General features: G+C 44.5%; 1 protein-coding gene across 14 annotated transcripts in view; it reads right to left on the minus strand.

The window, feature by feature from the left end:
- The window catches only part of LOC105471812 (acyl-CoA oxidase like), a 382,094-nt gene that overhangs the window by 310,959 nt on the left and 46,970 nt on the right, over positions 1-24,165 (minus strand). For 10 of the 14 annotated variants that reach the window (XM_071077119.1, XM_071077111.1, XM_071077112.1 and 7 more), the window contains exons 4-8: positions 8,343-8,429; positions 7,905-8,003; positions 3,654-3,768; positions 3,278-3,364; positions 404-476 (exon numbers count right to left, since the gene is read on the minus strand). In XM_071077119.1, the coding sequence (XP_070933220.1) occupies positions 404-476; positions 3,278-3,364; positions 3,654-3,768; positions 7,905-8,003; positions 8,343-8,429 (461 nt within the window). Of the gene's footprint in view, positions 1-403; positions 477-3,277; positions 3,365-3,653; positions 3,769-7,904; positions 8,004-8,342; positions 8,430-17,855; positions 17,941-20,176; positions 23,246-24,165 lie in introns of those variants that run through there. The other 4 variants (XM_071077122.1, XM_071077117.1, XM_071077118.1 and 1 more) reach the window with 4 other exon arrangements.

Consider the following 24,165-nt stretch of genomic DNA (forward strand, 5'->3'; position numbering starts at 1 on the left):
TGATAATGCATGTGTGTGCTTAGCATTACATAAAAGCATTTGCTATATAATGTTAAATGGAAAGTACAGGTTATTTTAAACACAGAATCTAGAAGTGGATCTCGTTTAGTAAAAATCTGACACCTTTCTCTCTTTAGACATATGGGCATAGAGAAAAGCCTGGAAAGACGTACATTTGAAGTGTAATGGTCATTACGTCTGGACAACAGCATGTTGAATAATTTTACATTTTTTTTTTCTATCTGCAGATGTATCTTTTCCAATTAGTTGTCAACAAACCTGTAGGGGTAGTTAGGGGTAGACTGCCCAGATACACAGCCCACGAGACCCAAGAACCAAGCCAACTTTGGAGAGCAGTGAGGTCATCTGCACCATTGACCTGAGTAAAGGAGAAACTACTCACTTATCCAGCGGGTTCTCCCTGGGTATCCGAACCTTGTCAAATATTACCATCCCATTGTCCACACCATGCAGACCTGGCAAGAACAGAAAGGGGGAATGGATGCAGCATGAGAAGTATTTTCCCTGCTACTTCCCAGGCCTGTTGCCACTAAAATACAAAGCCCCTTATTTTACTTCCAGAATTGCTGGTGCTTTTTCCTTTGGGATGGACATGGGGATGCTGTCTGCTGTTTCCTTGATGAGCTGTACCTGTTTCTTCCACCAGCCTGGTCCCTTCCTCCCTAGCGAGAATGGAGGAGAATGGGCTTTCCTTCTGTGCAGCCTGCACGCTTTGGGCATGCAGTGGATGCACACCTACCTCCCGAGCAGTGACTGTGATTAAGAAAGGGAGAGTTCTGGCCGGGCGTGGTGGCTCAAGCCTGTAATCCCAGCACTTTGGGAGGCTGAGACGGGCGGATCACGAGGTCAGGAGATCGAGACCATCCTGGCTAATACAGTGCAACCCCTTCTCTACTAAAAAATACAAAAAACTAGCTGGGCAAGGTGGCGGGCGCCTGTAGTCCCAGCTACTCGGGAGGCTGAGGCAGGAGAATGGCGTGAACCCAGGAGGCGGAGCTTGCAGTGAGCTGAGATCCGGCCACTGCACTCCAGCCTGGGCGACAGAGCCAGACTCCGTCTCAAAAAAAAAAAAAAAAAAAAAAAAAAAAAAAGGAAGAGTTCCAAGCAACTGCAAGAATGGGAAGCTGAAGACAGAGGCAGGGAAGCAGGCTTGCTCTCCCTAGGAATGCAGTGCTCAAATCCCTCCTCCTTCCCAGTGCTCTCTCCTCTGCACACAGAGGAAACTGTTGACAGCAAATGCCCACAAGACAAGGGAAAACAGCCACAAGGACAGCAGGAAATGGGGGAAGCAGTGGGTAGCGGGGAGGGGTGGTCCTGAAATCTGGCAGACACATTTCCTAAAGATATCTGCCAGAGTCTGGGGTCTTCTCTCTGTGAAAACTTAGAGAGATTTAATCTAGGGGAAAACAATCTGTCTTTAGTAAACGTCTTTATTCAGAGCTTCACCCCTTGACAAGGACACACGTGCGTTTAGCAGCTTACAAGGGCACCAGAGCAGACTCTCTGCCATTGCCAGCATTTTCAATGTCTGGCACGACTTCACAGAACTCAGCCTACCCCTCTGCTCTCAGCAATATTTGACATGCAAGGAACTTTCAAGGAGCCCAGCCCAGCCAGGGTCTCGGTCACCTCTGGGAGATACATCTAAAACCTCACAAACCCACCTGCAGCCATGCCTGCAGTCGTGGCAGTGGACAGTAAACACTAAGGGGCCAGGATAGACTGTCCCCTCCACCAAAGGATGGGCCACTTCTTCCTTCTTCTCTTACTGCTCTTCCTTCTTTTTTTTCCTTCTCTCCCCTTTCTTGGCTTGGCATGACCTTGGCCATGAGCGGTCACTGGAGCATACAGGCATGTCCTGATCTCACCAAATGTTATGAGTTAAATTGTGTCCCCCTACCCCCCGAAAAATTCATGTATTGAAGCCCTAATCCTTATACCTGTGTATGTGACCTTATTTGAAGATAGAGTCTTTACAGATGTGATCAAATTAAAATGAGGTCATTGGGGTAGGCTGTAATCTAAATGACTTCTGTCCTTTATAAGATGGGGTAATTTGGAGACAGGCATGCACACAGGGAGAACACCAGGTTAACATGAAGACAACCGTTTACAAGCCAAAGAGAGAGTCCTAGAACAAATCCTTCCCTCACTGCGTCTGGAGTTGGTTCCTGCTGGTGGATTCATGGTCTTGCTGACTTCAAGAATGAAGCTGTGGACCTTCGTGGTGAGTGTTACAGCTCTTAAAGGTGGCACAGACCCAAAGAGTGAGCAGCAGCAAGATTTATTGTGAACAGCCAAAGAACAAAGCTTCCACAGGGTGGAGCGGTTTGCCACTGCTGACTGGGGTTGTCAGCTTTTATTCCCTTATTTGTCCCCTCCCATGTTCTGTTTCTGTCCTATCAGAGTGCTCTTTTTTCAATCCTCCCCAGGATTGGCTACTTTTAGATTGCTGCTGGTTGGTGCATTTTAGAGAGCGCTGATTGGTGCATTTTACAGAGCACTGATTGGTACGTTTTAAAGAGCACTGATTGATTGGTGCATTTTACAATCCTCTTGCTACAGAGCACTGATTGCTGTGTTTTTACAGAGCACTGATTGGTGTGTTTTACAATCCTAGCTACAGAGTGTTAATTGGTGCATTTTACAATCCTCTTGTAAGACAGAAAAGTCCTCCAAGTCCCCACTCAACCCAGGAAGTCCAGCTGACTTCACCTCTCATCACCACTCTTAGAAGGAGCCAACCCTGCTGATACCTTCATCTTGGACTTCCAGCCTCCAGAACTGTGAGACAATACACTTCTATTGCTTAAGCCCCACAGTTAGTGGTATGGCAGCCCTAGAAAACTAAGGCACTGAGTCAGTCCTCAGTACTCACTAAGGGCCTCATGAGCACAGACAGCAGGCAGGTGGCCAGGGGTGCAAAGAAGGGAGCCACAGCCTGCCCCGTGAGAGCCCCCAAGTCTGAGATGAGAGAAGACAGAATAGCACTGTGGACAAAACTGCCTCGTTACTGGAAAATTTGAGAAGCTGGGAGAAACTGAGACCAATGCACGTTCATAAAAGGCAATCTACAACATTCCTGAACAGTTCTACATAAAAGACTTCATGAGGCTTCAAAATCCGGACATCTTCTCGGGGGAAGTTTTCTCCACCCTCACTGTTTCGGTAATGTAAGGTAGGTTAGATTCTCCTTGAGTGGGAGGGGGAGCAGGTGGGAAGAGTAAGCACAGGAGAAGGGCACCTGGGGACTCACCCTCCTTGTACATCCTATCAATAGCTGTCACTCCTGGGTACAAGCTTCCATTTTCATCCCGGACAAGAACGATGAAACAGTGGGGCCCTAAGGAAGGCATCGAGATCATTATTAAGCTCTCCTTCCTATAGCTTTACTTATTTCCTGGAATGGTATAACATTTCTGTGATTCTCAGACTCACTCAGTTCTACATCTGTGCACCACACATGAGAGCATATAATGTCAAAATGTAATGATAAATTTCTTCATGCATATTAGGAGATAAAGTTTGTACTGAATTACTTACAAGATAAAAGCAGCTCTGTGAAATGGGTTTCCACCAGTAAATAGTACTAATGAAGAGAATTATTCTAGTTGTCTGTGTTGGTAACAAACCTTGAGATCTTCCATCTACGATGAGCTGGGCAAAGACGGCTGCGTAATTCCTGTACATGGCATTTCCAATATACATCTTCTCGGCATTTTCACACGGTGTGTCAATTACAAACTCCTACACAGAAACAGCAGAGCAACAGTGTTTCCCTTCCCATGGCTCATTTCCGTTCCCTGGCTCAAGGCAATGAATACTGTGCAAACAGACCCACATGGTGCAGGGTGCCGTTTCCAGGGGATTTCACAGCAGAAGAGAAGACAACCAGAAGGTCACCTGGCTCCATGTCTTGAAACCAACACGACTGTGCTATCACCTCAATTCACTTATTCCACCTCCACCTCAACTTTGAAAATGGCTGGAGATTAAAGTGATTTTTCAAGGAATAATCCAATCCAGAAAATAAGTTGCCAATTTTCAATCTTTAAAAGGTGTTCGTTCTCTCCCTCCCAGTCTCTCCTGTTTATAATGCCGGGCTGACATGTGTGCTGTTTGGCTGAGCCTGTCTGGCTTTAATGTATAAAGGCTTTCTTCAATTATCTCTCTAGACTACTCCATAGCAAAGTTTTGACCTTTCAATCATCCAACACCAAAACCTCTAAAAGCCCTGGTGGTACGTGCTCAGCTCTCCACATCCCTCACCTCCAAACAGCCCACCTGCAAGATTTCTAAGACAGGATGCAGCACCCAATGATCTGGGCCCTTAGATGGCTTGTTCCAGGGTCCACATCTGTGAGTTGCATTTCATCTGCCGGTGTTCACTCCTTCTGGGCAAATCACTTGGTCCCTCACTGCTTCCCAGGCCCTGAACCTTCCTGCCTCCATGACGTCTTTGTTTAAATGAAAGCCAAGTAATCGAAGGCCAAAACTGTATGCTTGGATAAAGCAACACCAATAGACAGCCACGACCTATCCCCGCCGCTGCTTACAGTATCAGCCCAAACATTTTTTATTTTTATAAAAAGAAATCCCTCATTTAAGCTTTTGAAAATGTCTATTTTCCTGATCAACGAATATAATAATTAAAGTTTCCCAAAAGAGGTTCATACGTTCAAGTGCCTAAAACAGAAGAACTTGTAAATGAGAGTCTTTCCTAGGAGGGAAAAATCTTAGAATGTACCATGCAGTTTGTCTCTGAATATGTCCAAGGATTCCAGCTCAAAATAGTCTGAAACTAACACTGGTCATGAAGAAACAGGAAGAAAATGCAGGGGTTTTGTTCTCAGGCTCAACTCAAAACTCCGTCTTCTCTTTCCTCCTCTCTGGAAGCTGACATAAGGGTCACAATGGAAATGCTCCCCTCACTTCTTGGCTCTCCCCAATCTCTGTTGCCACCTGGGTTACCTTTAAGCCTCTTGCCAAAAAGCAACTGGCCCTGATGCCAGCTCTGAATACAGGGCACCTGGGGCAAGTTGGGAGCCCAGGGGAAATGGCAGAGAGTGGAACTGCACATTTAATTGGAGTTGACAATATTGAAGATGTGACTGAACTAAACCAACAAGCTATTGATCATGCAAAGATTGTCTCAGATTTCAGACTATAAAGTACATAGACAACGCTTTCCCGCTGGCCAAGAAATACAGTCTTGAAGCCTAAGAAAACATTCTCTGACAGATGTTTGCACAGGGAAACTTTTAACATGTGCGAGAGCTTTTCAGAAACATAAACGGACATGCTGGATCTTTTTAAGAGACGTCTCTGGAGGCCACCCTTGTCTTATCAGGGCAGCCAGGGCTTCTCAAGGAGAGGCATTACTTGAGGCTGAGTGCAGTGAAAAATAACAGCATAAAAATACAACCCATGTGGGTGGGGGCATGCTTACACCCAGGGTAAGAAAGTGAAGTGGCAGAGGAAACACTGGCCTGGCAGAAACCATCTGGTGGGATGGGGAAGGGAGAAGGAGGCCACTCGTCCCATAAACATTTGCTACGCTCTGGGAAAGGAGGTTTGTCACTTCTGGCAAAATGCTTGATTTGGAAAGTTTGCATCAGCCAAAACCCTGGCATTAAAGCTGCATCTAAATAACGCACACCATGTGTGTCGGTTTCTGTAATAATTATCTGTTGAAGGCCAGCAAAATGGTTAGTGTTGTAGGCACTAAAAATGATGCCTTTGGCCAGAGAGTTCATAACCTCATTTATTTTTGCTATTTAGAATAAAGCATAAAAACAAAACTCTCTCTTATCTCTTAACTATCCATACCACTACCCAATCCACCTCCCAAAAATAAATGTAAAACAACCAACCCACAAGAATGAATAACCAAAACATGTAAGAGATTTAAATGGTCCTGGGGGACAAAACACTTATTTAACAAGCTCTAGCATTTTGAAAGGGAAATGAAGGGGAAAACACAGAACCCAATGAAGGCAGAAATCCATTCCTGCTATGTCAGTTCTCGGTGGTATGAGTTTATGATGGGATTGTTCTCTCTCCCAGCCCCATGGGAGACGGTGTTCACCAGAGGCCCCTCGTCATTATGATTGCAACTTTGCAGGTCCCCTGTCAGACAGTGGCAGCTGCTGAGGCACGCCAGGTAGCTAAGTCATTTATGCTGTTTGGGGAAAATGGGACCAACACAGGAAATTATTTTTGTAAAAAAGTAATAATTGTAAGAAGAAACAAGTAAATAAAAGCTGTGGGTGTTTTCCCCCATCAATGACAGCAAGGTGACCTCAATACCATGGCTTCAGGAGAGGAAAAAAATCGGCCAGCCAAAAGCCAGAGGATGTTAGGTCGGCACGCCACCACGGGCAGAAAAGCCAAGCTGCTGAGGGCAGTCCCAGCGGAACCTAACTCACCATTAACTGCATAGCCAGAGTCAGCTGCTTAACCTCTATGAGCCTCCATTTCCCCATCTCTAAAGTAGGGACAATAATGCCTCTTTATAAGATTACAGAACATTTGAAATGATGTTACAAGTAGACTGTTTAGCCTGGTACGTGGCACATCCGTGCTCAGTTTACAGGACCAGTTTAATGTTGCGTTTCTGGAACTGTTGCTGGGAGGAAACATAGAATAACTACACAGAGGGAGTTTGATACAGAGCATGGCACTTCGCGAGTGGTCAGCATAGGGTAATGCTTATTCTCGTTCTTACTACGATCTTGGACATCACTGGCTGCTGGAGAGAACTAACATCCGGGCAGGAGGAAAAGCAGGGCATCCTCCAATATACCCCACCCCTGCATCTGTCATTCCAGACGCCGGCCACCTCCAACCAGCATTTCCGGGGCAGGAAACCCGCTAACAAAAATCCACACGCTCAAGGACAAACTGCAAAAATAAAGAAGAGATGAAGCAGAGCAGCCACACGGCCAGGCGGCACCCGCAGCCACGCTCGGGCACGTGCTTGCACACACCGACTGACACAGCTTCATTTCTAGAAAGAACCTCAACATTTGTTTATCCCTTTGTAGTTCTTAGGAACACCCAATATCAAGCAAGAAACTATAAAGGAGAGTGAGATAAGCACACAGTCACTTTCTTTTTTGGTGGGGAGCAGGGGCGGGTGTGTGTAGGAGTTAAAGAGATGGGAATGAGGGTTACAAAGCAGCGTCCCCAGGGTATGTTGTGACCCACTGTGGACAGAGCTAGCAATGTAGAGAGACTTAGCCAACATCTTTTTAATTAGCAAGAAGGGAATGGAAAGGAAGAAAAATAGAGAAGAAAACGAAAGGAAAAGGAAGAGAAAGAATGAAAAGGAAAAACCTCAGCATTGACCACATATAGTAAAGGTAGAAGAGTCAGATTGTTTGGTAACACTCTTGTTTCTGTTGTCATGTAAAATGTCAATGCAGGTCACGGTGAGGGACAGCGCGTGATCACAGTACAGAAGACTCAGCTCCTGATAAGGTGGCCCCAGCACAGTGCCCTCCTGACACAGGGCACAATGGAGAGGATCAACAAAGGCATCTCCTCCAGTCCTTTCCTGCTACTGCTAGCAACGAGAACAAAATGGCTTTAGTGTTGTTCTCTTGGAGTTATGACAAGGGATTACATTCACAAGTGCACACCAAGTGCTTGCGGCAGTGTTCAGTCTCAAAGGCACCATATAAATGTTGGCTGTGTTGGGTTCATGAAGGCTGAGCAAATATCCACCTCTATTAAAACACTTAGACATTTGATCTGAATCTCAGCTCCTGGGGCCAGAGAGCACACACAGAGGGTGTGAAGCTGGACACAGAAAGAAGGAGATCTGGTTCTGTCCAGGTTTTCTGCTGCCCTGGACGGCAGAAGAAGGACAGATTCCTCACCTGGGCAGAGAGGTCAACGGTGGCTTCGGTCTGGATCCCTCTCACATTGCTTCGATGGCCCCTCTCGGTCATTGCAAACATCCCAGTGTATTTCTGCTTCTGGAGTTTACCAGATGTTAGAAGGGAATTAGCTGGTCAGGCAGCTGCTCCAAATACAGACCCCTTGGGCCGTTAAGAAAGGTGGTGAGAGAGGGACAGGTGTGTTGTGGAGAAAATTATAAAAATGCAGTCTGATGACAGCGAATGTGAGCTTAACAACATTGACAGGCTCAATGCAACATAAAAAAGAGAGTCTCGGAATTCTCATTTTCAACAAGATTTTTGCTGACACAAATTCTGTTTTATTTTTCTTCAAACACACACACACACATGCATATCTATCTACTACCGATTTTTAAGGCTCTCCATAGAAGACTGATATTGAGGAATATACCATACCTGGAGAGGCTGAAACCACTTAGTAACATGTTCAGGGCTTCCGACATTCCTGATAGCACCACCAAATAGCCAATAAACTATTCCACACTGGAAACAAGGACAATACAAACCATCATTAGCAATAGTCAGTAATCTAAAGACAATTCAATCCACGGCCAAACTCCAATCAGGGAGCAGCTCTTCAGCCCCCTGTGCTTTACCTAAGCCCTGCAAGTGGCCTGCTTCTTTGCCCTTCCTCTTCACTGCCTGGTGAGCTCCAGTTTCTCTCTACAGACATGGCTCATGAGTCACTCAGGACTGACACAGAAAGTCAGTCCTCCATCCTCAGGCCTCCCAGATCCCCCCCATCAAATGAATGCTCCGAATGCTCATTCTGCTTTGTCCTCTCAGGATCTAGCTCAGGGCCTGATGCAGAAGACATGTAACAAAGTGCGTGTGCAATGACCCTCGATGCTGACCCCTGTCTGCGGAGGTGAGTCTGCCATGAGAAACAGTGTTTCCTTACAGGAAGGTGGATGGAAGAGGCAATGCTGCAAAACGAGCAAGCACGCAGCTTGGGATGAGCGCCCTGGGTTTCCATCCCAGTTCAGCTACCCACTGGCTGCAGGATCTCGGACAAATGACATAGTAGTCTCAGCTTCCTCATCTGATAAATGAATGATGTGAGTACCCACTTACTGAGCTACTGAGCTTACAAGCTCATTGACTCTCACAACAACCCTGGAGACAAAGCATCGTCATCCCCATTTAACACCGGAAACTGGGATTCACAGAGGGAAAGTGTCTCACCCAACGCCACATCCTCAGAAAGTGGGAAGGGCTGAGGCTGAAACCCAAGCTACCCAATGCCTTATAGTACTTCATATGGTAGCCATGAGGATTCAGTGAGAGTCAACTGCCAAGCCCTTTGCTTGCTCTTTTGTGGGGTTTTGGTTTTTGTTTCTGTTTGTTTTTAAGAGACAGAATCTCACTCTTTCAGCCAGGCTGGAAGGCAGTGGCATGATCATAGTTCACTGCACTGTCAAACTCTCAGGCTCAAGCGATCCTCCTGCCTCAGCCTCCTGAGTAGCTGGGATTAGGGACTACAGGCACACACTACCACACCTGGCTAATTTTTTTTTATTTTTAGTAGAGATGAGGTCTTGCTATGTTGCCCAGGTTGGTCTCAAACTACTGATCTCAAACAATCCTCCCACCTTGGCCTCCTGAAGTGCTGGGATTACAGGCATGAGCCACCATGCCTAGGCTGCCTGGTCTTTTGTAAACCCTGGAAAAGTGTCACTGACAAAGAGGAGGAGGAAGAGAAAGAGGATGAGGATGAGAAGGAGAAGGAGGAGAAGAAACAGGAAGAGGCAGAGTGGCTTGAGCAGGGCCGTTTGGAAGGAGCAGGGTGACGGACTGCGAAGACAGAAGAACTTGAATGTAGGGACATTTGCTGTGTCTGCAGGTCAGAGTTCCTTCCCCCTCCTAGCTATACAACCCCAATTTTCATCTGGGGAGCCCTCCTCCCCTAGAATCTGTCCAAGTGGTTTGTGGGTGATGTTGACCCCACCCCCAGCTTTAGGATGAGTTGGGAGCCCAGGACTGGCTGATCTGGCCAGACATGGCTCTCAGGATGGATTCACGATCTGGGTGGGTCCATTTGGAGTGGAAGCCAGGACACAAGGCTGAGCTATTGTGGAAGAGAAGCCCTCTTTTGTGATGTTATGGAATCTGGAGGGATGGAAGCCTGGGGCCGTATAGCCATGAGCTGGGGAATGAAGCCAAAGTATGAGGACCAGGTTAGGGGAAGGAGGCAGAATTGAGAGATGGGAGAGACCAGGTCATGCACACCCAGACCTGAAGCCTGGTACACCCTGGACTCCTGAATTACAGCAGCCAATACGTGCCTTTTTTGCTTAGGCAAGGTTAGCGTGGACTTTTTTCCTGGGGTCACTGCATCTGGATGAGCTCTCTGTTCATACCCCATGTGTATGAACAACCCGATATTAATTTTGTGAAATGGTACTGGATCAACTCTAGCAGCTCAGACCAGTTAACACGCTCTGGCATCAGGACAGACGAATTTCACTAATCACATCTGACATGTGAAGTGCTTTTCATTTGGAGAATCATAAAATATCCTGGGAAGATGATTCACACCCCGATGACTCAGCTCACTTCTCTACAGAATCATCGCGGGCACTGCAAATTGCATTACTAATTCCAACATGGGAAATGGAAGCAACCCAAATGGTACATGTTTTTTCCCTAAACCATCTTGGGAGTTAAGTTTTAAAAAAATATTTTTCTAAAACTAAAACAAGTTAGGTTTTCCACCTCTAAATCTCTTTGGCTGGTGCCTAACGCACTCTTGACAATATATTCCTCTTCTAGGTTTTAAATCCTTTCCTCCTCTTTAGGAAGAGGGGAAAAAAACCTAGAGCATTTTATTCACATTTTGAAAGCCCTATTCACTAAATGTCTTAGCAGGCACCCTGGGCTGTAGAAGTGAACCTGTAAGTTTGCAGGAAACGGCAGCAGTTGACAGAGGCAGAGTCTGCGTGACCTCAATCCACACAGTCAGGTGAAGTGTGGGGTTCATTTCCCACAAAAGTCACATTCTCTGAATGGCAGCTAATCCAACCAAGCTAGGCCAAATGCAGGTGGAGCTCCTGGGGATTGGAAGTGGAGGGCTCCCTGGCCTGACATGCTTTTAGCAGCTGCCTTCTGGGAGGGACATGGGCCCCAGCCCACAGGCCAGGAAGGAGGCAGACAGGGAAGGGGGAAAGTAGAGGGATTCAGGGTAGATTCTGGAGATGGAGTTGATGGGATGGATTTGGGAGGAGAAGGAAAGAGAGGACTCCGGGAGACACCTGAGTCTGTGGCCTGAGTTTCCAGGAGGATGGAGACCCATTGATTGCAGTACAGCAGCTTGGAGGAGGGGCTGAGAGGAGCCAGAAGGAGGGTATGGACTCCGTAAAACAGAAATGCTGAGGCTGATGGGAGGTAGGCATCAACCCATCACTTGGGAGTGTCGCAGAGTGTCCTCCGAGAGGACGCTGTGGCACTCCTGTCAGACTCCCCAGTGTCCTGCCCCTGGCAGACCTCAGGGAACAGGACACAGAGAGGACCATTTGCTCTGAGACAGACTGCAAAAAGCAGTGGTAAGAGGGAAAAAGTAGAGTTGGCTGGGGGACACCCAATGAAAACTCGAACTTCAAACATGCGCCCACCTTGTTTGAGAAAGCCTCCTCTCTCTTTTCTCACTTATCAGGAGAAGAAAAGGGACAGCTATTACATCGAGCACATGAGGTAATGATCACAACATGCCCAATGAGGGCCAGCAGCAGCCTCCAGAGGCCACAGTGTGAGACAGCTGAGGAGTGGGAGGTGCAGCCAGGACAGGTCACAGGGGCTAAAGGATGGGGCTATGGCAGGGCTTCCTAGCTTCTAAATAAAGACTAAAAGGAGACATCCTGAAGTGGAAGGGAAATCTGGTGTGTTACAGCTGAGAAGGCAGGCTGGTATCACCTCAACTCACCAATGAAGCCAATACCTGGAAGACCGTGGAGTTGGGCCCCCAGCCATGTCCCAGGAGGTTACAGTCCCCACCACTTATGGAGGCTCCTGCTACCTACCAGGCTTGGCATGGAGATCCTTGCAGGCATTACTGATTTAAATCTATACATAGCCTGTGAATGGGCATTAGCAATGCCATCTTTACAGAAGAGAAAGCTAAGGTACACACGTACAAAGGAACATGCCAAAAGTGTGGCTGGGAAGTCCTAGAAGCAGAATGTGCAACTGTGTTGTTCTGAGTGTGCCCCTGCCCCAATGGACCAGTGAGGTCTGTCCCGTGGGCAGGAAGCCTGCTGGCTTCCCGGCTGCAATAGGCCAGGCTGTTCCTATACTACAGCCCAACAAGGGTCTCCTAAAGAGACTTCGAGTGTATTCAGGATCTCCTAATGCCAAGAGCAAATTTCCACAAATGGAAAACTGGAAGTGTTTTTTGAGACAATGGGGACTCCAGAAATGGACTGAATTTTGTCCTTGCAAAATTAACATGTTGAAGCCCTACCCTCTATGTGATGGTATTGGGAGATGGAAACTTTGGGCAATGAATGATCAAGGTTAGATGAGCTCATGAGGGTAGGACTCCCATAATGGGATTGGTGCCCTTACAGAAGAGGAAAAAAGAGCAGCACCTCTCTCCACCAATGAGGACACAATGAGAAGGTGGCTGTCTGCAAGCCAGGAAAGGAGCCCTCACCAGAACCTGACCATGCTGGCACCATGATCTTAGACTTTACAGCCTCCAGAAAGGTGGGAAAATAAATTTCTGCTGTTGAACTCATCCAGCCCATGGTATTTTGTTATAGCAGTCCAAGCAGGCTATGACAGATAATAGGATGGTTCAAATAAGGGAAAACAGAACAGCCATGGAGAAGCAGAAAAGGAAGCATGTCTCATTTCTTTCAGCTTTAGTTAGAATCCTCCCAGATTGCACCCATGTTTTTGGCAGGAAACTTGGGCTGGCTCACAAGCTAGAGTGAGGATTCAAAGCACCAACAAAGACAATCTTTTTCCCTGGCACTTTGTTAGTGTGCCCACCCCTTTCGCTGTGAGCCACTCTCAGAGCCAGCCCACAGTCCTGCCAGTACTTGGCTGTGCGAGTACAAATGAGTTTGTCCAAGGTGTTCAGGGAAATGCAAAGCCACTGGATAAACAGACCTGGAGAGAGAGAGAAAAGGGACTTGAACATGCAGGGCACAGCTGATGCTGATGAATTGATGCTGGCGCCCCTTCCTCAGGTTGACAACCAGCGCCTGTGAAACGCAGGGACCACCAGTGGCTCTTGAGCTGGCAGGGGGATCTGGGGAACCCCCGACTGATCCAGAGCTCACAGGAACTGTTCCCAGCACACCACATGCCCTCCTGGCATCTCCTCTACCACCAATAGAAAAGATCCATGGTCCTCCTGGTCAGGACTTGGGGGCTGCGCAATCTATAGGTTCCTCTAATTGTCTCGGATTTCCAAGCTCCAGGAAAAAAAAATCTCCCACAATTACTGATGTGTGGGACAGCATACTTAATAATAATTTTTAATTGTCATTTTTATTTGTGGTAAAATATATATAGCATAAAGTTTGCCATTTTAGCCACTTTCAAGCATACAATTCAGTGGCATGAAGTACAGTCACAACGTTGTACAACCATCACCACTATTTCCAAAACTTTTTCATCATCCCAAACAAAAACTCTGTACATTAAGCAATAACTCCCATTCTCCCCTCCCTCCAACCTCTCGTTACCTCTAACCTACCTTCTGTCTTTAAGGATTTGTCTATTCTAGACATTTTATACAAGCAGACTCACATAATATTTGTCCTTTTATGTCTGACTTATTTCACTTAATAATTTCAAGGTTCATCCACATTGTGGCATGTGGGGGAACTTCATTCTTTTTTTCGGCTGAACAATATTCCATTGTGTGTCTATACCACATTTTGTTTACCCACTCCGCTGCTGATGGAAATGTGGCTTGTTTCCAGTTTTAGCTATTGTGAATCATGTGCAATGAACATTGGCATGTTCCAGCTTTTAGCTATTGTGAATCATGTGCAATGAACATTGGCATGTTCCAGCTTTTAGCTATTGTGAATCATGTGCAATGAACATTGGCACACAAGTACTGTTTCAGTCCCTACTTTCGATTATTTGGGGTATATATCCAGTTAGTGGAATGCTGGGCTGTATGGTAATTTTTATGTCCTACTTTTTGAGAAAAAACCATATCATTTTGACTTTATATATTTACTTAATACTCAAGTATTGACACCTATTATGTACCAAGAATGAAAAGGTTATAGTTTTCAAGGAGTTTTCCCTCTCTTGGTAGTGAGAGCCATAAAGTAATTCCATGAGTAAATACACAGATTCAAAATGGGTGCACGTTATGGCAGAAAACTATAAGCAGCAAAGACAGGTGACAGCGAGTGGATGGGACTCAAGTTCAAGGCTTGAGAGGGGCATCCCTCCAGGAAGGACACATTAGCTGAGACATGAAGAATGAATAGGTGTCAGCCAGGAGAAGGAGGGGAAGGACCAAGCTAGGGCTGGCAGCAAATGGTCCAAAGGTGGGTAAAAGGAACCAGAAAAAGGGGAGAGTGGAACAGACGTGACCAGGGCCACACCTGCAAGGACCCATGGGCAACATCAAGGATTAGAGGATGTTTCTAAAGCATAATGGGAGGGAAGAGGTTTTAAGCAGAGAGTGGAGTGATCAGAGAAGTATTTCTTATTTTTTTGAGACGGAGTCTGGCTCTGTAACCCAGGCTGGAGTGCAGTGGCGCAATCTCGGCTCACTGCAAGCTCTGCGGGTCCATGTCATTCTCCTGCCTCAGCCTCCCAAATAGCTGGGAGTACAGGCGCCCACCACCACGCCTGGCTAATTTTTTGTATTTTTAGTGGAGTTGAGGTTTCACCATGTTAGCCAGGATGGTCTCGATCTCCTGACCTCGTGATCCACCCGCCTCAGCCTCCCAAAGTGCTGGGATTACAGGTGTGAGCCACCATACCTGGCCTCAGAGAAGTATTTCAAAGGACTTTTTAAGTCCTTGCCAGTTTCCTTCTAGGATACTCAGGAGTTTTCAAAAATTTTATTATGGAAATATTCAAACAAAATAGAAGCATCTAATGAACTCAAGGATGGCCAGCTCATGGTCCATTTTCCTTCATCTCCCTCCCTCCGCCACCCCCACGTACTTTCCCTTCCTATACCCCAGGTTATCTTGACGTTTATCCCTGACATCATATATCATGTCTTCCCTGAATATTTCCAATACATGTGTAAAAGATTCAGATTCTTTTTTAAAACATAGCCCTAAAACCATTATCCCACCTAAAAATATAATGATCATTCTCTAATATCGTCAAATGTCCAATGCTCAGGTTTCCCCAACTGACAAATAATTTTTCATTACAAATAGTTTGTTGTTTGAACCAGGATGTCAATAAGACACACGCACATTGCAATTGGTTAAAATGCTTCTTAAGTCTGCTTTACGCCACAGGCTGCCCCTTCCCTCATTCATTCAGATGATCCCTGTGAAACTCTATGGACTAGGCTCAGTGTAAGACCCTGGAGACCAGAGGAGAGGGCAGAGAAAAACAAAGAATTTTGTTAGCCGAAGCCTCGTCCTAGGAGAAGTCGTCTCCATGGCGGACATGGCCACAGGAGTGAAGGTGAGAGGTGCCGGGCACCTGCCCTTCATGAACTCATGCTCGCTTTGCATGCCAAGGAATGAAAACTATAATCCTGTGGGCTCTCTTAGTCTATGTAGAGGCACAGGTGTGGGTAAAATGGCATACCTCAAAACCCATCCCTGACTTCCCCTTTAACCATCATATCCTATCCTGTTTTTGTTTCTAATTTGCTTTTCTTCTCTGTATAGTTTTGTTACATATGTATCAATTGGTTATTTTCCTTTGTCTGAATTTTATGAAAACAGTACCATAATCCTTTGTGATTTTCTTTCTTCATTTAAATATTATTGCTAAGATTGATTCATATTGTGTGTTCCTGTATTCATTAGATTTTAAAATAAAAACCTTTTTATTTCAAAATAATAATGTTCACAGAAAGTTACAAAAATAGTGCATAGGGTCATGAGAACCACCCAGAGAGCTGCCACCACCTGCAGAGCTGTCCTCATGGTCACAATCCATGGAGGCTTGCTGAAGACAAAGTAGATGGCAGAGTAGGGTGGGGGTGCAATATGGTAAAAGCACAAACTGGGGATCATGAGAGTCCAGGATCCTCCGGTATTTCTGAGAGGGGATTTATCTATTTATCTGTTGCATCTCAGCTAACTGCTCTCTCTCTGAAAGCCACAGTCAATCCATCCAAGAGGGAGGAGATCGTGCCTGGCTGAAATCAGAGTGAGCCCAGTCTTCCTGGAAAAACCTGATGGTGGACACCCTCACGACAAGACGGCACTCACAGATTTCCTTGTCTTTAATTCCTATCTACCAATAGACAATGTTCACACCAAACTGAAATCACCACCATATTGGACTCACTGCCAACTGACCTGGCTTCTTGTCTGATCATTCTGTCTTCATGTTCTAGTGGTAATTTCTCCTCTTTGGGGACATCAGGACTGGGTGTTTGGATATGAGGAATTATTTTGAGACCCAGTGGTGTTCAGGGAGGAAAAGGAGGGCCCCATGAAGGAGACTCTGCTGGAAGGCTTGGGCAGCATGAGGGGCTGCAGCAAACACGCCCACCTGAGCTATTCTGTTCGTCTTCCTTGATAAGCTGGAACATGCAAGATAATTGTCTTCCCTCAAGACAATAAGATGCCATTTTATAACCATTTACAAAAAAAAAATGGAGAAATCTAAGAATTCCAAGTATGGGAGAGGACATGGATCCACAGGATCCGCTTACATGCTGTTGGTGGGAATGTGAATTGATGCACTAACTTTGGAGAATAGATTAACACTACTCTTTAAAGTTAAGCATTCATTCATCCTGTAACTAGCAATTCCATTCCTAGTTGAATACCTAAGTGAAGATTTTACCCATGTTCAACACCCAGACGTGGACAACAGTATTCACAGCAGCACTTTTTACATTAGCAAAATCCCAGAAACAACATGAGAAAGTGGCTGAATAAATGCTGCGGTATATTCACACAAAGGAATATTATACAGTGGTCAAAAATGAACAATCTTCCATTGCTATGTCATTCCCCAAATGGCAAAACTATAGAGATGGAGAACAGATTAGTGGTTGCCAAAGGACAGGGGTGGAGTGGAGGCCAAATGAACTATAAAGGGGTAGCACCTGGAAGTTTCTTTCTGATGATGGAATAGTTCTCCATCTTGATTGTGGTGGTGGTTACATGAATCTACATACAGCATCGAACTGAACTACACACACACACACACACACACACACACACACAATTGAGTGCATGTAAAAACCAGTGAAATCTGAATAGGGTCTATGTCCTATTTAACAGTGCTGTACTAATATTGATTTCCTGATTTTACATTGCATTACTGCTATATAAGATGTCACCATGACTAAAGGGTTCTCATGACCCTATGCACTATTTTTGTAACTTTCTGTGAACATTATTATTTTGAAATAAAAAGGTTTTTATTTTAAAATCTAATGAATACAGGAACACACAATATGAATCAATCTTAGCAATAATATTTAAATGAAGAAAGAAAATCACAAAGGATTATGGTACTGTTTTCATAAAATTCAGACAAAGGAAAATAACCAATTGATGCATATGTAACAAAACTATACAGAGAAGAAAAGCAAATTAGAAACAAAAACAGGATAGGATATGATGGTTAAAGGGGAAGTCAGGGATGGGTTTTGAGGTATGCCATTTTACCCACACCTGTGCCTCTACATAGACTAAGAGAGCCCACAGGATTATAGTTTTCATTCCTTGGCATGCAAAGCGAGCATGAGTTCATGAAGGGCAGGTGCCCGGCGCCTCTCACCTTCACTCCTGTGGCCATGTCCGCCATGGAGACGACTTCTCCTAGGACGAGGCTTCGGCTAACAAAATTCTTTGTTTTTCTCTGCCTGAAAACGTGACAGACTCAGTATCAAGGTTTCCTTATGGTTTTCTGATTTGTTAAATTCACAGTTTTTATAACAAATGCATGTTACTTTTATAATAAAAAATAAACACAATAAAAGCAATTTTTAAATTAAGAAACAACTCCATCATTCTACTAAAGTAAACATTTTCATCTTTTTTTTTTTTTTTTTAATGTGGCTTTCTGGTCTCTTAGTGTTAAAGACTCTTCTTATACAATAGTCAACTGCATCCACATGGAGGCCAGCCTGCGACCCTGCAACCGACTTGCCTCGTGCCTTGCTTTGCCTTCTCCAGGTTTGTCCTTCCCAGCTCCTGGTGTTCCCCTTACAGGCCGGCACCCCCACGGTTCTGCCCAGCTCCTCCAATGTGTGCCACAGCCTGCAGTCTCTCTGCATTGATGCCCCAACCAACAGAGAATGTCTGGGTGGAGCTCTGTTGACAATCTTTTGTTGTTTTGTTTGTTTTGTAGAGACAGGGTCTCGCTATGTTGCCCAGGCTGTACATGAACTTCTGTGCTCAAACGATCATCGTGACTCAGCCCTCCAAGAAACTGGGACTACAGGCATGTGCCACGGCACCCAGCTTCAGTGACAATCTTGATGTGAGGGTGGAGGATTGGGAAGTGTGGGAGCATTCTGGACACAGGAAAAGCAGTATGTCTACTTTGTAACTATAGACCATCTCAGGGCTTTGATGATTTAAAAATCATGGGGTCCCAATCCCCTCTCCTCACTCACTGTACACAACAGCAACAAATCCCAAGGCTATACGAACACACTCTTCTCCACCAGTGATAAATGAGGCATGTCAGAAACACTGTACAGGTTTCATTTTAAAAATTCAGAGGCAGCCAGCATTTCCTTAGAAGGTGGTGGGCCCTTGAGTGGACAAAGTGCAGCTGTCCGTTGTTGAAATCAGTGCTAGTTGTCCTTGCTTGCCAGTCTCTTCTGAGATCCAACCAAAAAAAGGTGCTTGTTACCCATGTGTGTATGTGTATGTACGTGTGTGTGTGTCTGTGTGCACATGTGTCCATGTATGCATGTATCTATATGTGTGTGTGCATCTGTATGCACAGTGTGTGTGTGCGAGTATGTGTGTGTATATACTGCTCTACCAGCAGCAGGATGATAACTAACCTTCCTTGAATGACTCTCGGTTTCCACATTGGCTAAAGCTCTCACCCCAAACACACTCTAGACTTTTCCCTCTCATAGGTTTTTGCAATGTTTCTCTCAAGCATTATTTGATTCAACAGCAGGCTGTGTATGTGTGTATGCGAGTGTGAGTGTGTGTGAATACACTGCTCTACCAGTAGTAGGATGATAACTAACTTTCGTTGAAGGACTCTCAGTTTCCACATTGGCTAAAGTTCTCACCCCAAACACACTCTAGATTTTCCCCTCGCATAGATTTTTACGTTTCTCTCAATCTTTATTAATTTGCTCCAACAGCAGGCTGTCAAGATTTATTACTCTTATCATGGCTCCAACCCAATACATCTTGTATTGATTATTTCCTAAAATATCTCCAGGCTTGAGTACATAAACCACTGCGTGACTCCAGCTTCAGTTTATACTGCTGAAGTTGTTACCAACAAATAATAAAAGACAACTAAAGCAGATACTTGCAGACTTTTTTAGAGGGCCCAAGTGTCCTTTGCTGCAAAGATCCTCACAACATTCCTACACAGGAGGCTAACAAGACCGGAAAGACTGACCCCATGAAACAGATAGGAAATCCCAGGCTCAGGGAGGTCAAATGACTTGTCCCACGAGAGTCACCTGGTAAGCGGAGAGCAGTATCCTGTATCAGAATCCGAAGCTTCAGGTTTCTCATCTGGATGTCTTGCCACCAGCCCTCCCTGCTCCTCATTATTAAGCCGGAGGAAGTCTCGGGACTCTAAGTGACCCAGCCTTCCTCATCGGTCCACCCCTATTTTTCACCACCAGCCTTGTTCCCAGAAAGCACCTGACATCAACCTGTCTTGGGCCCCCAGTTCATCTTCCTGAGAGTCACCCTCTCTGGAATCATCACAACAAACCCTTCCTCGTCACCAGCTCTGTTTTAGCCAAACTGAAATCATCAGGAGTAAGCACAGCCTCCCGAATTTCCAACTATTCATAGCTTTCTTCGTATTTCATTCTCTTCACGTACACTGTCAATGCAGGAGTATGACTTTGCCCTTAATAGTGTCCAACTGCAGTCACTTTTACTCACCACTTTGAAATAAATTGCAAGGACATTCACTGAAGAATCAACTCGAAATTTAGCCATCCTAGAGTGTTATAAATTGTCTTGACAATTACTTCCCTTCTCTTGTCTCTGCAGGAGATAGTGATCTTTGCTATTAGATCTGATGGGAAATGACAATAGGAGTTTGCCATTAATTCTCTGACGTTGATTTAAGCATATATTTGTACTCATCCATCTCCAGATGCCAAACCAAAGTTCCAGAACTGAGAACAGGCTTAATAAGAATGACTGCCTTACTGGTATACATTTTAACATCTTCTTCACACATAAATTCCCTATTTTCTTCAACTCTTATTTTATTCCTAATTGTTCTTAATTAAAGAATGTCTAATATTGACAAGTTTCACCTCTCATTGAAATGGCAGCACTAACTGAATGGTCTATGATGATAATGATCAATCAATAGTTATACTAACTGAATGGTCTATGATGATAATGATCAATCAACAATTATGTGCTTTTCTACATTCATCTTTGCAGCAATTCTACTGTATCAATAGCTGCCTTCATTTATACTTAATATATTCAAACCAAATGCAATCTCCATAGTAGCATGTAAGTTTTTAGTGATTTTAAATAATAATTCCATAAATGTATGAATACTATACCAAGCTTATAGTTTATCCTAAATTACAGCCCATGCTATTCACATGCATACTTAATAAATTCAGCCTCAGAGGAAGATAGTTTTTCTTAAAATACTCCCCTTTCTTTGTAGAGCACTTGATGTAACAGATCATTGTGATGTAATAATCTGCTATAAACTCTGAAAAAATGTATGTTTTTGTATTTTTACATCTGAGCTGTCTTTCCTCTGATGTTAGCCCACACGGCCTCCTTTGCCAGCTCTAAGCACGACTCTCACCTCCTGGGCTAACCAGCCCTGGCCTTCCCTCCAAAAGACCCCATGTCTGGCCACTTCTTTTTTTTTATTTTTTTATTTTTATTTTTGTATTTATTTTTTTGAGATGGAGTCTCATTCTGTCACCCAGGATGGAGTGCAGTGGCGCGATCTTGGCTCACTGCAACCTCAGCCTCCCAGGGTCAAGCGATTCTCCTACCTCAGCTTCCCAAGTAGCTGGGATTACAGGCACATGCCACCACGCCTGGCTAATTTGTTTGTATTTTTAGTAGAGATGGTGTTTCACCATGCTGGCCAGTCTGGTGTCGAATTCCTGACCTCATGATCTGCCCGCCTCCACCTCCCAAAGTGCTGGGATTACAGGCGTGAACCACTGCACCTAGCCAAGTCTGGCCACTTTTTACATCTCTTCAACACACTCTTGTGCCCTGGACTATAGTAACAGCCTCTTGACTGGCCTCCTGTGTCCACCCTGCCCCAAACATCAGCCACTATGAGCTTTTTATTATCAGTTATTATTAAGGTAAAATTTACAGCCAGTGAAATGCACAGAGCTTAAGCACATGAGTTAAGTTCAATTATTTACCTGTGTAACCATCACATCAATCAAGAGCACAGGGCATTCCCTTCCCCCAGCAGGCATCCCCATGCCCCTCTGCAGTTAGTACCCACCTTCACAGGCAACCACTGTTCTCTTTTCTTTCTTTGTTTCTTAGAGATGGAGTCTTACTTCATAGCTCAGGCTGGAATGCAGTGGTGTGATCGTAGCTCACTGTAGCCTCAAACTCCTGGGCTCAAGGGATCCTCCTGCCTCAGTCTCTTGAGTAGCTGGGATGACAGGTCTGCCATCACAGACAGCTAATTTTTTTTTCCTGGAGACAAAGGTCTCACTGTGTTGCCCAGGATGGTCTTAAACTCCTAGTATCAAGCAATCCTCCTGCCTCAGCCTCTCAAAGTGCTGGGATTACAGGCATGAGCCACTATCGCCCCCAGCCTCACACTTCTTTTTGTATTACCACCCACTAGTTTGGCTTGTTCTTGAAGTTACACAAGCAGGAAACAGTATATGCTCTTCAGGGTCTGCCTTCTTCCATGCAAAAGAGGTATCTGTGTTAAACTAAGGATATCCATAGTTCATTATCTGAATGGTTTCCATCTATGAATAGTTCATAATTTGTCTAAACGAAACTCTTTAGTGAACATTTGGGTGGCTTCCAGTTTCAGGCTCTTATGAACAAAGTTGACATAAACATTTGTGTACAAATCTTTCGGGACATGTGTCCGTTTCTCTTTTGTAAATCCTTATGAATGCAGCTGTGGGGTTAAAGTGTAGGTTTAGTTTTATAAGGAACAGCCAAACAGTTTTTGAAAATGGTTGTACCATTTTACGCTCCTCCCAACAATGAATGAGAGTTCCAGTTTCTCCACATCCTACCAGCATTGTCAGTCTTGTTCAAATTTAGCTATTCTGGAGGGAGTATAATGTTATCTCACTATAGCTTCAAGATGTATTTCTCAGATGACTAGAGATACGAGCATATTTTCATATGCTTAACAGCCATTTGTAAGTGTTCATGTCTTTTGCCACATTTTAAAAATTGGACTGTTTGTCCTTTTATCACCAAGTTCTAGGGATTTTTATATAGTACGGGCACAAATCCTTTATATCTGGACACAAGTTTTTGTCAGATAAATGCATTACAGGTTTTTTCCTACTTTGTACATTGCCTTTTTATTCTCTTAATGGTGTCTTTTGATGAACAGCAGTTTTTAATTTTAATGTAGATAGTTCATTAACATATTTTGTTTTACATGTTCAAGTGATTTTTGAGTCTCCTCTAAGAACCCCTGCCTATCCTAATAGGACATTCTCCTCTATTATTCTACAAATGTAGTAATTTTTGAGTCTCTGTTTAGGCATCTAATGTGTCTCAAATTAGTTTTGTGTGTAGCATGAGGTAGGGATGAAAGTTAACTTTTTTCCTGTACGTTTATGTACTTGTTCCAGCATCATTTATTGCAAAGACACTGCTTTTCTCATTGAATTGCCTTGGCAACTCAATTGGTCATATATGTATGAGTTTCTTTCAGGACTTACCATTCCATTCCACTGATCTCATTGTCTTTCCTTATGCCAATACCCCATGATCTTGAGCAGCTTTATAATATAAGGGCTGAAGTCATGTAGTGGGTCTTCTAACTTTGTCCTTTTTTAGAACTGCTTTAACTCTTCTAGGTCTTTTGCATTTCCATATATGTTTTGAATCAATCTGTAAATTTGGATCAAGGTACAACAACATTTTTCAACTAAGCATCACGTTGTGTTTCTTCTTCCCTCCTCTCTCCCCGCACCATAGCGAACACCTCCAATGACTCCAGTTACCACTGCAAGAAAATCTAACCATCTGACCATGTCCTCCCTGTGTGGCCCTTCTTAATTCTTGCTGGTTCCAGGGGCCACATAGTAGGCCAGCTGCACAGATCCTGGGAGCATTCTGTAACAAAGGCTGTAGCCATGTACTTCTGCTCTCTCCAAGGGCCTTTGAGTACTCCAGGAAAGTCCAGTGCAGGATTGATGAAAGGTGACGTTCCCATGGCTCTGTCTAAAGATATTTTTCTCTTTTCACGACATTATTGCAGGACCCTGACAGTGTAGGATTTTCCAAATTCTTGCCTCAAATTTAATACCTCTTCCCCTGGCAGCACATGCTTACTACCAAATTCCTACTTACTTTGAAAATGTTTATGATTATTAGTGTAATTACAGAATTGATTGATATTGGTGGCAGGTAATAATGAATATATCTTACTGATATTACCAGCTTGATGTACAAGCTTACTTTTATGCAGCATTCTATATTCATTTTAATGGAAATTAACGGTTGCTTATAATTTTTGGCCCATGAGCAAATATTGTTCCAATTATTCTACATTGTGAGAGATAAGTATACCACATGACTACTTAAAAACTGGATGGTCGGCCGGGCGTGGTGGCTCAAGCCTGTAATCCCAGCACTTTGGGAGGCCGAGATGGGCGGATCATGAGGTCAGGAGATCAAGACCATCCTGGCTAACATGGTGAAACCCCATC

Source organism: Macaca nemestrina, chromosome 13, assembly GCF_043159975.1.
Source record: "Macaca nemestrina isolate mMacNem1 chromosome 13, mMacNem.hap1, whole genome shotgun sequence".
NCBI lineage: Eukaryota > Metazoa > Chordata > Mammalia > Primates > Cercopithecidae > Macaca > Macaca nemestrina.